The sequence below is a fragment of the Argopecten irradians genome, chromosome 13 (genome assembly GCF_041381155.1).
Source record: "Argopecten irradians isolate NY chromosome 13, Ai_NY, whole genome shotgun sequence".
NCBI classification, from domain to species: domain Eukaryota; kingdom Metazoa; phylum Mollusca; class Bivalvia; order Pectinida; family Pectinidae; genus Argopecten; species Argopecten irradians.
Genome location: NC_091146.1, coordinates 6,299,752 through 6,312,773, shown reverse-complemented (window position 1 = coordinate 6,312,773; position 13,022 = coordinate 6,299,752). Strand labels below are relative to the sequence as shown.

Here is a 13,022-nt window from a genome sequence, read left to right as displayed (position 1 = left end):
ACAGACAGAGAATACAATGTACCTACCAGATAGAGTCCTTCTTCGACGGGTAGTTCCTGGTTTTGCTTGGTAAAAGATGCAATAAACAAAAGTTAGGGATTTTTGTTACATGTAACAAGAAACCAATGTCGACGTCATCACTGAAATATTGCATCATACATTGTATTACTTAAAAAAGTTAAAAGAAAACGAAAACGTTTTTGTATTGTTTTATCTGGATTTTTAAAACAGAAAATAGTTATGAGTGACATGATATTTCCCTACTAACTGTTAAATACTATTTCTTACCAACCTTTGATTAACTACCGACAATGTACGATGAATATAAATTACTTGTAAAGCAAGTAATATGTATATTTAGGTCAAGTTAATATACAGTAGAACATTAAATGTTTTACCGTAAATGCCTCAGTAGAAACACTCACCGTCGTCGTCCTCCTCCTCTTCCTCTTTGTCATCTGACTGTAGGAGGAAGGTTTGTAAGAAGTGAGCGAACGGTCCGTTATGCTGTAAGAGTTCCTCGTAAGTCCCCATCTCTGATATCGTTCCACCGTTCATAACGATAATCCTGTCCACATTCGGTAACCAGTGAACACCGTGTGTCACTAGGATACGGGTCTTGTTTTTCAGTAATCCTTCGTTACCAATGACTTTTTCGAACAGCGCTTTGCCCACGTGACTGTCCACGGCACTTAGCGGATCGTCCAGTAAATACACGTCGGCATTGTTGTATACAGCTCTAGCTAGACTGACCCTCTGCTTCTGACCACCACTCAAGTTTATACCCTGTGAAATTAATAAGGAATTGCCTGAATTTCGCATCAATCGACGTGAGCATTAGAGATTCATTTTCCTAGAATGTATATGTGATACCTTAAAATCAAAACTGCGCCGATTATAATAATCTCCCTATTTAATTATGATTTATACTTTTCCTTCTCTTCCTTTTGATTTGACTTCATACACAACCGTTACTTATTTATCTGATGTACTTACTTTAAAAAAGACTCAATATACAATAACCGCATACAGAATGAGGTATTAATTGTTACCTTTTGTCCAATTTCTGTCTGATCTCCTGCTGATAGGATACTAAGATCGGGAATAAGTTGACAAGCTTCAAGGACTTTCCGATATTTCTTCTCTCGATATGACGACCCAAACAATATGTTATCCCTTAGGGTCATGTTCTGTATCCATGCTTCCTGTGGTACGTATGCTACCGAACCCTGGAGTAGTAAAATTATAGTTGATTCAATAATACGCTTTTTTAAATTTCTGGTTTTCCACATTTATTCATTTTTTTTTTCAATTATTCGGTTTTTGAATATACATGCACATTAATATGTAGTCTGACAATATCCTGTCTTTCTTTTCAAACTTATGTATTACTATATGTCATATTCGAAAGGATCTATTCGGGATTTTTTCGTTTTTTGTAAAGCTATAGACCAATGGCCATGGAATTTGAAATCTTCATTACATATGCAGATACGAGTTATAATGATACAATTTATGCATAAAAATAAATCGGCTATCCACTAGTTATAGCAACAATATTTATACAGATGAAATAATGTTCTAAGTACAGTTCTGTCCTTCTATACTTTTATATTTTTAACCACACAATGTCGTGTACAATATAATGTATATATTTACATGTTACTCCTACTACTCTGGCGCGCATTATGAATATCATCTATATGTAATATCTGTAATACAGAAGTTGAAACCATAGAACATGTTTTTTGGTATTGTCAAAAATCTTTTGAGATATGGCAAGATATGAAAAGAAAAATATATGAAAAAACTAATAATGTGGTAGAATTTAAATTAGAAACAATACTATTTGGTGAGACTGAACATTTTTCAATACCTCTCAATTTTATTATTCTTTATATGAAGTTTTATAATTTTTTTCTGTATCAAGAAAAAAACCCATAAATATACAAGGTTTGAGTGAGTTTTTGTTAACAAAATATGATGTTGAAAAAAAGCCATCAATTAAAAATGGATGTATTGAGAAATTTGATCAAATATGGATCAATTGGAAATATATTTTTGAATAGTTCATGAAATATGCCAATCGATGTTTGTATGATGTTTTTATGTAGTAGTACTTAATTATGTATGATTTGAATCTTTTTTGTTTTGTTTGTGTATTGTCTATAATTCTTAATATATATGTGTGTGTGTGTGTGTCTTTTTGTGTTAGTTTTTGTTTGTATATACAAATATTATATTCACTACACTACAAACATTAAACCAAAACAAATAAATTCCAAATCTTAATGTGAACAGAATACTCAATACACAAGTAATTTTATTATTTTTTTCCCTTTTTTACCCCTTTAACTTTAATGGCTCTAAAAATATATATTTATTGTTTGATGCATGCTGTGCGAGAGCCCTCCTGTGCGAGGACATTATTGTTCGGGGAGTTGACCCCAGGGCGCCCCAACCCTGGCAGCTCTCACCAAATTACTGATGTGTATATAAATTTGTTGCTATGCAAAAAATGTATATACATCATATACAGCTGGGGGAATAAAATATTTGTACTGTGAAAAAAAAATGAATATCATCTGAATATCTGGCCTCTATATGAACCATATACTTCCAGGAATAGTTCCAGTGGTTAATTATATCATTTATGCCTTGATAAGATAGAAAAATAATAACATTTAGCTGACCTTAAGAGTTACGTCCCCTTCTAGTTTTTCCAATTCTCCCAGTACAGCAGATATCAACGAAGACTTGCCTGACCCGACAATTCCTACCACGGCCACCAACTTTCCCTCAGGTACATCAAAGTCGATGCTGAAATATAAGAGGAAAATCAATTCATGTTCTATAATATCAATCGATTGCAACTACGCAAATATGAGAAAAGTTGTAATTATTATAGGAAACTTTAATCAATTTGCATCTTTGATTTGTTGTAGCAATATCTGAACCAAAATCCGTGGGTATCAAGTTTATGTTTTCCAATGCAATAATATTATTCAACAAATTATGCGTATACAACCAATCAGCTAAAACGAAACATTCAACGTATATTTTTTCCAAAAAAGAACATTTTAAAATTCCTTCTGACTTTTTTTATAATCACTCATTCCAACTAACTTTGTAAGAGTGGTTATGTGGTCGTCGAGGTCCCAGGTAAAACGTCCGTTCCTAATGCTGACAGCATTATCTGTACATACAAAATCAAGAACACTGAATGGAAAGACATTGCTGACATACATGTTACTATAACGTCAATAAAGGATCTAATTGGCTTAGTGTATAGTCATTGGCTTGTGCTATTTACGAATTTCGCGATCCAAGTAAATTCGTGAAAGTTTATCTCTGCAAACTCATACCTACATCATATGTATTGGTAGGAATTATCGATTGTTAAATCCGTGAATATGAATCTTTGCGAACTTGTTTTGAAATGGAAATCGCGATATTAAATTGCCGCAAAGGAAAGTTGTTATACATTAGTACATGTATATTGTTATTATGCTTTAGTAACTAGTTATGATTCATATATATATAATCCGATGTGGTATTCTTCTTTAAATACACGAAGATGGATACAATTCTATATACGCCGTGTTCGCAGTTATGTATTAAATATACATACAACATTGAACAACAATTGATATGTGACATTTGCTATACGTTAATCTACGCGAAACCTCAGTATGTGAGATAAAGAATTATAGAAATGCGTACCTCATTGTGTGAGATAAAAAAAATAAGAGAAATGTCTACCTCCTTGTGTGAGATAAAGAGTTATAGAAATGTTATACCTCCTTGAGTTACACGCTGGACGCTATCTATCTCCAGGTCATCTTCCCATAGAAACTTCTGGATACGGTCCACAGACACATACGTCTAAAATAGAAAGAAATAGAGTAAATATGCGGTTAATTGTAAAAACTTATTAACTCATGATTTTGTCAAAATTTACAACTGTTCGTACCCACACAACTCCTCAATTTCGACTAGTAATGGAATAATGAACATGTGAGTTTACATTTAAGACGTACGTCTAAAAAAAGCTATCAAATATAACTGTGATGTAGCAAAATTTCGCTAGTTCAACAAAATCTGATTTCAGCTTTCTGCTTAAATCGGTTTGATTCAATTATTTGTTTAACAAAGCTAGGACATAAGCTTTTATTTGTCATTTACAATGTATTTACCTGTATACACGAAGTGATAACAAAGGGAGATAATGCTATCGGGTATCGAATGACGTTGACTACAGATATAATTGTAAATGCTGTGGTAGCGCTCAAAAACCGAGATAGGTCGACAAGCATATAAATCAGCAAGATTGCAAAGTTCATCTATAATGAAAGAAATAAGACATTTGTTATTTAATATTTCAAATAAAAGAGATAAACGTATTTTTCAACGTACTTTGAACGACGAATGTACCATTATAATAATATGAAAACTCTGTATGGTGGCCTAAAACATCATTCTATTTAATGTAATAAGACACAACCTCTTGTAACATGCGCCCCAGAATAAACATGGACGCATAAATCTGTTAAACTAGTGCCTTTAGGTTATATTTTTGTATTGGCCTATCACTGTTGATTTGCTGACCAGTGATACAGGTGTATGTACATAGTTTACACCCATGATTTAACTTGTGTCCACCCTTACGTAATAACATATATTTCATATATCACTTAGAATGTTTTAAAATAAAATCCATGATTTATTTTATTTGATGAATACTAAAGCACAAATGATGCGTGAGTATACGTACGAAGAACGGACTGTGAACAGCTAAAACGACAGAAAAGGCAGTCACCACAGCGATTTTCTTCAAGAAACTCATCTCGCTATTTCTTATCGCTTTGATCTTCTCTGAAAACGTTTTCTCCCAAGCGTACATCTTCAGGACCTGAAGCAGTTAAAATTAGTAAAAACATTTTTAAAATGCGAGGGGATGGGGGTTGGGGAAGGGGTGTACGTGATCGACTTTAATACAAACAAGAAGAGTTTAATCCAGTTGTTAACGACTTTTTCAACATCGATCAAAGCATATGTTTATGTAGAATATTCAGAAAAAAATAAGAACAGGTTCGTTCATAAGGTATTTATTTGTTTTGAAAGACTGTGGTGTATTCATTAACTTATTGTAATTTAATTATGAGCAATGCACTACACAGTGTATGTTCAGTTTTCGTATTTAACAAAACAATTTCAAGTAAGGATGATAATAATGTCATCAAACATAACTTACTTTAAATCAGTAAGTTCTTTATTTCAAGTTAACAATATGATTTGTTTGTTTGATTTATTAACGTCCTATTAACAGTTATGGTCATGTAAGTACGGTCTCCCATGTATGCGATGTGTTGCGTGTATGTTGTGCAAGATGAGTGTACTGGGAGACTGTGGTATGTTCGTGTTGTGTCTTCTTGTATAGTTGAACTGTTGCCCTTTTTATAGTGCTATATCACTGAAGCATGCCGCCGAAGACACCAAGTAACACACCCCACCCGGTCACATTATACTGACAACGGGCGAACCAGTCGTCCCACTCCCTGTATGCTGAGCGCTAAGCAGGAGCAGAAACTACCACTTTTATAGACTTTGGTGTGTCTTGGCCAGGGGACAGAACCCAGAGCCTTTCTCACAGGGGCGAACGCTCAACTCGACGCCAAAAGTGAGGCGGTGCCAAGGGAGGCATTAGGAAAGATAAAGTCAGTTAGGAAGAAGAGAAAAGATAAGATCCTAAATTTAGTCGCCTTTTACTATCATGCAATAGGGGCAGCAGGTACAATTCTAACGCCCTACCTGCAGGGCCATAAAAGGTTACCATTTATGCTGATATTGGTAAACATTGATTTAACTAGAATACAGTTACGTATACATGATATTTTGCTTGGTTGAACATAACGGGAATAAGTCTGATTTGGATATTATTCCATTATGGCCCTTTTCCCCGGGAACTGTTCTTCTATAATGTCGTTTAGTCCCCGAGTCGAAGACTATATATCGCCAGACAACACTATAGGAGGATTGTTCCCAAGGGAAAGGGCTATAATAGATTTAGTACGTCGCATGACATTCATTATGACGTCATATATTAGGTCGCGTTCTCATTTCCGGGTGAATATAATTTGGTATAGTTCCCGTAGTCAGGTAAAGTCTCCCGTAGTCAAGAAGGACAGGGAGCTGTCGCAAAATAGACCATGGCTCTTATCCAATCGCATTCATATTGATTATCATGTGATGTACTAAATAACATCAGTAAATGCTAGTGATAACAAATCAGCCGAGCCAACTTTATTAAGAATTAACAAAGAATAAATATTAAATTAGCGTAAAGGATAAAAAATGAAAATATTGCATTCCAAATTTCTTCTTCACTCATGAGGCTTTGTGTATAATAACACGTTAAACAACCTACCTTGATTCCACCCAGGACCTCATTGAGGAGTTTCAGTCTGTTGCCCTTGAGCCTGAGAAGGCCCTGTTGGTATCTTTCCTGTAGCTGGCCGAAGTAGACGTTGAGGACGGTGAAGATGACAATGATGATAATACAGCCATATATACCGTCACCCATCTCACTCCACACAAGGTACAGACCTGAATGGTGTTAACATATGGCGGGTTTGTTTCATCATTTTGTCATTTACGCCAGGTAGCATGTATTTGGTTAATGTATTAAACGGCTACCAGATAAATACATGTATAACAAAGCGCTTGGGTGGAATATGTGGTACATATATATAAATTAGAGACGTAGACTGTAGTATTGTTGATGGGACATAATATTGGTTACTTCCCCACAAATGTACAATATACACATCTTTAATACATAAATCGTGGTATATGATAATGGTTTACTAGATAAATTCTCCAAAGATATTACTGTAAGCCCTTCACATCTGGGTGGAGAGTTCGAATCCCACGTGAGACAGTATTATTTGCAGATCGGTGTCTTTCTAGGCTTTTCTCCATCTCTAAACGCTGACGTCCATAAATGATCTTAGTTTATGATCTTAGATTTGATGCAAAGCTTTTAGGCTGAAGGGAAGTGATCCTTACCAAGGCCCGTGATGGAGAAGAATGAGAATATCCAGTGGTGGAAGGCGAAGGCGTCTTGGATCCTCTGGCAGTCCACGGACATCAGGTTTACAATCTCTCCGATAGTAAAGTCCTTCTTCACAGAGTTACTCATCCGTAACGACTATGTAAAAAGTGAACTGTGGAGTCTATTTTTGCATAGATATACATTTCGCTTTCATGCAATGACATTAATGAATCAAATAAATGACGCAAAGTAATGTATCACAATACCAAAGGTTCATCAACCGACTAAGTACACATTACTTTTGCTATTTCTTTTTAATATCATTCAAATATAAGTTAAATAAGAGGCAAATTTTGCAGCAGTTTGATAGCCCAGTGATTACTCGACACTACCACTCTTGCGAGTTACAAAGCAATACTAACTTTAGATTGGTGCTTTCATCAGACTTCTTAATTCCCTGGTTGTAAATGGAACGCAAAATAAAATAAAATAATATAAAATAAAATTGATAAATCATTAAAAATAAAATCAGTTATCTACGTCCACATACCTTTTGATAAATAGCTCCAATCAGACCTGATTTCACCCTAATACCGAGCGCCATGTTGAGATGCAGTGATGTGTTGTACGCTATCGTCTCAATTTCGCCTGTTATTGCAAACAGAAAGGAGAGGGCGTAGCCGACCCACACGGGGTCTCTGTCAACGGCTTCTGTCTCGATATAGGCCACTAGGATGCTGAAACCATGACGACAGTAAAGTATGTCACGTTTTTCAATTCAAATTTTAATGAAGAAATAAAAAAGTTTTGTCCCCTGGCTTTATACAGTAAAACTTTGCTATAACGAAACCCATGGGACCAGAAGAAATAATGCGCTATAACAGAAATTCGTTATAGAATATAATTGCTTTTAAAATAAATGGTGACAGAATGACTATGATGTATATAGTGAACATACCAAGATAGTTTGATTTTCAATGAATAGATCTTATAATGATATTGTATTTTTAGTATTTCATGTAGATGTTGATGATATTTAAAACAAATACATGTTCAGGCATAACACTGATTTGGATACAAGTCCATGCAAACATATTTCTAATTATTGAAATTAAGAAACGAAACTTGATAAAGAATACTGGAATTTCTATATATTTACTTTCTGGCTAAATATCCCGATAATTATAATAAACCTATCATTTATACATATATAGTACTTGTACTACAATCCCTTGTAACCTTAACTTACCCTAATATAACAGGCTGCAGTAGAGCAGTGACGTCACTAATAAGTTTGACGAAAGTTGTGAGTACGTAAATATAGCCATACGTCTTAAACAAAGCCTTGAATAGGGAAGGCCTCTTTGGTTTTATATTGACTGTGTCTAACTCCTCGGATGATATGTGGTTCGAGGTCAATAGAGGTGTGTCCTCGCCTGATTTAGCAAACCCATTTGTTATAACTTTCTGTCGTGTTTTTCTTCTTGCTGTACTTCGAGCAATTCTGTCAAAGCGGAAACCATAACAATGTTATTATTTTGTATTTGTTTTCATACTAAATCCTACTTTCTGATTGGCAGATTATTTTTCTTCATACTATTATCAAGAAAAAATCCAAGAATGGCGCAAAAACCCGAAGCTATCATGACGTCACAATAAAGACCTCGAGGTTGCGTATTGATTTAGATCAAAATACTCCATCGGTAAATCAATGGAATCGTTATTTTAAACTTTTTTTTTATCTTATCAGGTAGCATAAGAAAAATAATTATAAGCATTGATTTCACTATTTTTTACCTTCATTTGGTTATGAAATAAATTTTGTTTGCAAACTGGTGTGATAATTCGCTATGTGATAGTCAACTAACGCGAGGTCATTAGGCCTACGGTGGGAAACATAATACGACCTGCGTTATAGTATTAACATTTAATCTATTTTGATTAAATTATTCAGAAGGTTATGACAAGTGTAGTATTAAAGTAAAGCTTATAACTTTTGCGACTCTACAAAATTATCAGTCTTATTTTACATTGTTCCATTTTCAAAACCATAAACCGTTTTGGAAAGGTAATATGCCTTTAATTTGATATAGCAGTCTTACAGTTGATCAAGGATATACAAATGTACATTGAATAGAGATGGTCACTTATAGAGAGTTCACAACTGAACATTATACTGTAGAAATATTTTATGTTTCCTTGTCTGATGCCCTTTTCACGACGGTTTATATATAGTATAGGGGACATTGTCGCGGCAATTAGGTTTTGCGATTTCTATTATAAGCGTTGGTTGGTGTACAGTATACGACTACACAGTAATGTCAATTGGTTGTTGAGAGTCAGTGGAGAGTTATATATACAAATGTATATGTACTGAAAAAATAAACATTTTAAACCAGCGATATATTAATTTCATTATATTTAAAGACTATCACGGCAAATAACTAAAATTTATAATAAACACAACGCATTTAGCTTTTATAGGTTGGAAACCAATATGGAGGAATGGACATTGCGTTTTGTTTCCTACCTGTTTGCAATGTTAGCTTTTAGCTGTTCAGCGTCCCATGCCCTGCCTAACTCGTACACGGCGTTCTCGCACTTCAGTCGTGGAGTCTGCTCCCACAGGTCTCCCTTACCCATTGTCGACTTAAAGGCCTTGATGACGATACTAACAAAAATACAGATCGGAAAGAAATACTACCCTGACCTCGATTTCTCGAAACAAATTAATAAGTAAAAAGCTGACCAATCTGATAGAAATACAGATAATTATTATCACTGCGTTGAATAAGAGGATCTGACAACATCCCATTAGGGGCCATGTTCTGGTGACCTTTGGAAAAGGCCAATTTATTCGCTGCTGCCAGAATCTTGAATGTGACTTTAACAGGACAAAATTGTTTGAAACAGTTGTCGAAATAGTTTCGTGTACGAAGTCATCTCGCCCCAACAGCACAACAGAGGTAATTGTTTAGGAATACTGGGATGAAGTGGCTTTGTCAAATGATGTAGCAACGTGTACAAAATGCATTGCATGTGAAGTACTCATGGTAAAAAGGTCATTCAAACAAGGTCTCTTACGGGATGTTGTATTGAACGGAGTGGTTATAAGGATATGTATTTCAATCAGATTGAAAACTGACCTATGTCCTCTTTTTAAACTAACAGAAAAACTGAATTTTTGACTTAACTTAAAGATTATAGTAAACTGAGAAGTAGATTTTCGCGTCTAAACTTTGCGCCAAAATATATTATTATAATCATTGCGTTTTCTTTATATTCACGAATTGAAATGCAAATCAATTTTGCGCTACATTTTCTTTGCAGCAACAGAAAACTTATAGTTATTCAATCAAAACAGTAATTTATATGATATGATTTTCAATGGATATGAGACACCATGTTGTAAATTCCAACATTTTATAGCATTATTTAGATGTATTATTCCCCTTTCATCTTATTCAATACCACATTCAATTGCATCTTTTCTCTCAGTAACATGTAAACACCAATGAGATCACGATAAATCTATTAGGTCGGTTATATATTTATTTATTATTAGTTGTTATAGTAAGAAAAGTTTGATACACACGGATATAGCCAGAAATATGTCATCAGCGATAGCGCTGACGCCTGTTCGTCAGGGCAGGGTGGCTACAAAAAATAAATCATTATTTGACGATTTTATCTTTAGCAAGCTCTTCCTTCCACAGGATACCAATTTATTTTGTCCTTTTCCATTTATATATTACACAAACGAATTTCTGAATACTTCAATAGTTTAATTAACATCAATGACAAACGATAATAACAAATGTAAGTTCTCATTATTTGACATTCTAAAAATATAAATTTAAATAAAGATCTTTTATGAATTATGATACTTAATCATTGAGTATTATAAACGAACCCCGTCCTCTCCTATTTGTACGTAAAGCTGTCCAAATCGTTTGTCGGCGAAACAGTGAAGGATCAGTTGTATAAAGAGGATCACCATATAGATGTACTGGATAATACTACTGGTCGAATCAGGCTAAAAGTCAACCAATCAAAATAATGGACACAATAGAAGACACATAACCATGGCGAATAGTTAAACAGTTTGGCGTATTTACAGAGTAATAACAATGCGCGAAAAGAAATAACGCATTTACAAATTGTAGGACATGAAAACGCGAAATTAAATCGCCTTGAAAATTATTTTTTTACAGTTACAAGTAATTGTGTCCTCGGATAGTCACTTATATAGTCAAATGTTCACGGGGATTAATTTGGGCAAATTCGCGGATCCAATCACGAAATTTAATAGCTCGCAAAATTAATCAAACTTATTACGGTTTCGCATATCATACTGTAACCTCTCTTCAAAGCCTATAAATAGCAATCGTTAAAATAAACCCCGGGGAATAAGTTCCAAATAGTATATCAAGAATGTATACAACCTCGACATTTAACATCTCTACATTATATTTAATAACATATGTTTACTTAAACATGCTCCACCGCCGACAGAGCATAAATGATATTAATCACTTGAACGATAATTGGTGATTAATCGAGAATATATATGTCTAATTAACACAAAAAATATTATAAAATAATTTATTTTGCCTTTGGTGCATGCGCAATCAGTACTTAATTCCATAAAAGGTATAGTGCCACGGATTTTTTTTTGGGATGCAATTAATTATTTTTTGTAACTTTAAATTGAAGTGAAATTAGAAGCTCAAACTTTTCAATGGTGGTAATGGTGTAAAGTAAGTAACTTGTGTAACTGAAGAAAAATACTAATTCGTCTGCTCGTGTTTTTGATAATGAAAAAATGTTATTTGTCAGCGGTGGAACATCTTTAATGTATTTGTAAATGAAATAGAAATGAAAGTACGATTCACAGAAAAATCAACAGATACTCTAGAAAAAAGAAGTGAAATGACGTTTGAATTTGACACTCTGTTTCCGAGGAATAAAATAAAATATTTTTGTGTGCTTAACAAAGATATATGTAGTATTAATAGTTGATTCACATCCAATAATATATGTACTGATTCAATTGTTTTGAGCTGTATAATGTTATATTGTTTTCTGGGTAAACTTACCATGTATGATATGGCGGACTGGAATGGTATAATCCCGCAGACTAGTAAAAGTGTCCAGTAGAATAGCAGTACCCCAGAACTAACGACCCCCGACCATCTTGTGTACTGGATGTAAACTCCAACGGTAGCCTGAGTTCGAAACAATTCATACATTTAATTATTGATAACAAACACAGTCAAGCCTGTCTATAAAGGTCACACAAGGGACCAAGAAAAGCCCGGGCTTTGTAGCAAAGTAGTCTGATTGTGTTAAAATTTACCAATTGAAACCCTCAGAAAGTTGTCCTATAAAGCAGGTAATCAGAAGAAACAAAATAGCCATAATCACATTAACAATTGATTTAGTACTGATTGATAAATGACTTTCATATTTTTTTCTTAAAATACGCATCTTACGTACGTACAGTATCCCGAATCGTATTTCAATTATTTCAGTGTTCACTGCCATACGTATTGCCGTCAATTTACCGAAACGACTTTCAGACTTAAAACGTAACCTTCAAGTATGTGTGTCTCATTTAAATGAGTTACAAATGTTATCAATTTTTATTTATACTTCAGTTTTTCCAGCTTAAAACAATTCTAAAATACTTTAAGGAAAATACTTACTAAACATAACGTCATTGTACCCAAATTGATACTGTACCCAAATTGATACCCTAATTGAAAAAATACCTAAAACATTTGTGTTGTTAAAGTTTACCTCATTTCTCAGTGGTGATACCAAAGATGCATCATTTATTGATAATTACGCTTCGTTTTATGTAACTATTTCTGTTATTTTCTCTGAAAGATAACTTTGAAATTGATAACTCTGTCTGAAACGTGTTAATCCCTAGAAATGTGGTCGTGCGACAATTACTATTTGT

General features: G+C 34.0%; 1 protein-coding gene across 1 annotated transcript in view; it reads right to left on the bottom strand.

The window, feature by feature from the left end:
- Positions 1–13,022, bottom strand: part of LOC138306103 (multidrug resistance-associated protein 1-like) — a 29,547-nt gene that overhangs the window by 12,158 nt on the left and 4,367 nt on the right. Inside the window, exons 4-19 of the mRNA XM_069246464.1 lie at positions 12,154–12,282; positions 10,968–11,090; positions 10,650–10,711; positions 9,585–9,725; positions 8,304–8,558; positions 7,605–7,791; positions 7,069–7,210; positions 6,428–6,606; positions 4,775–4,912; positions 4,197–4,343; positions 3,801–3,885; positions 3,127–3,196; positions 2,694–2,820; positions 1,053–1,229; positions 426–786; positions 27–65 (exon numbers count right to left, since the gene is read on the bottom strand). Of these exons, the coding sequence (XP_069102565.1) occupies positions 27–65; positions 426–786; positions 1,053–1,229; positions 2,694–2,820; positions 3,127–3,196; positions 3,801–3,885; positions 4,197–4,343; positions 4,775–4,912; positions 6,428–6,606; positions 7,069–7,210; positions 7,605–7,791; positions 8,304–8,558; positions 9,585–9,725; positions 10,650–10,711; positions 10,968–11,090; positions 12,154–12,282 (2,362 nt within the window). The remainder of the gene's footprint in view (positions 1–26; positions 66–425; positions 787–1,052; positions 1,230–2,693; positions 2,821–3,126; positions 3,197–3,800; positions 3,886–4,196; positions 4,344–4,774; positions 4,913–6,427; positions 6,607–7,068; positions 7,211–7,604; positions 7,792–8,303; positions 8,559–9,584; positions 9,726–10,649; positions 10,712–10,967; positions 11,091–12,153; positions 12,283–13,022) is intronic.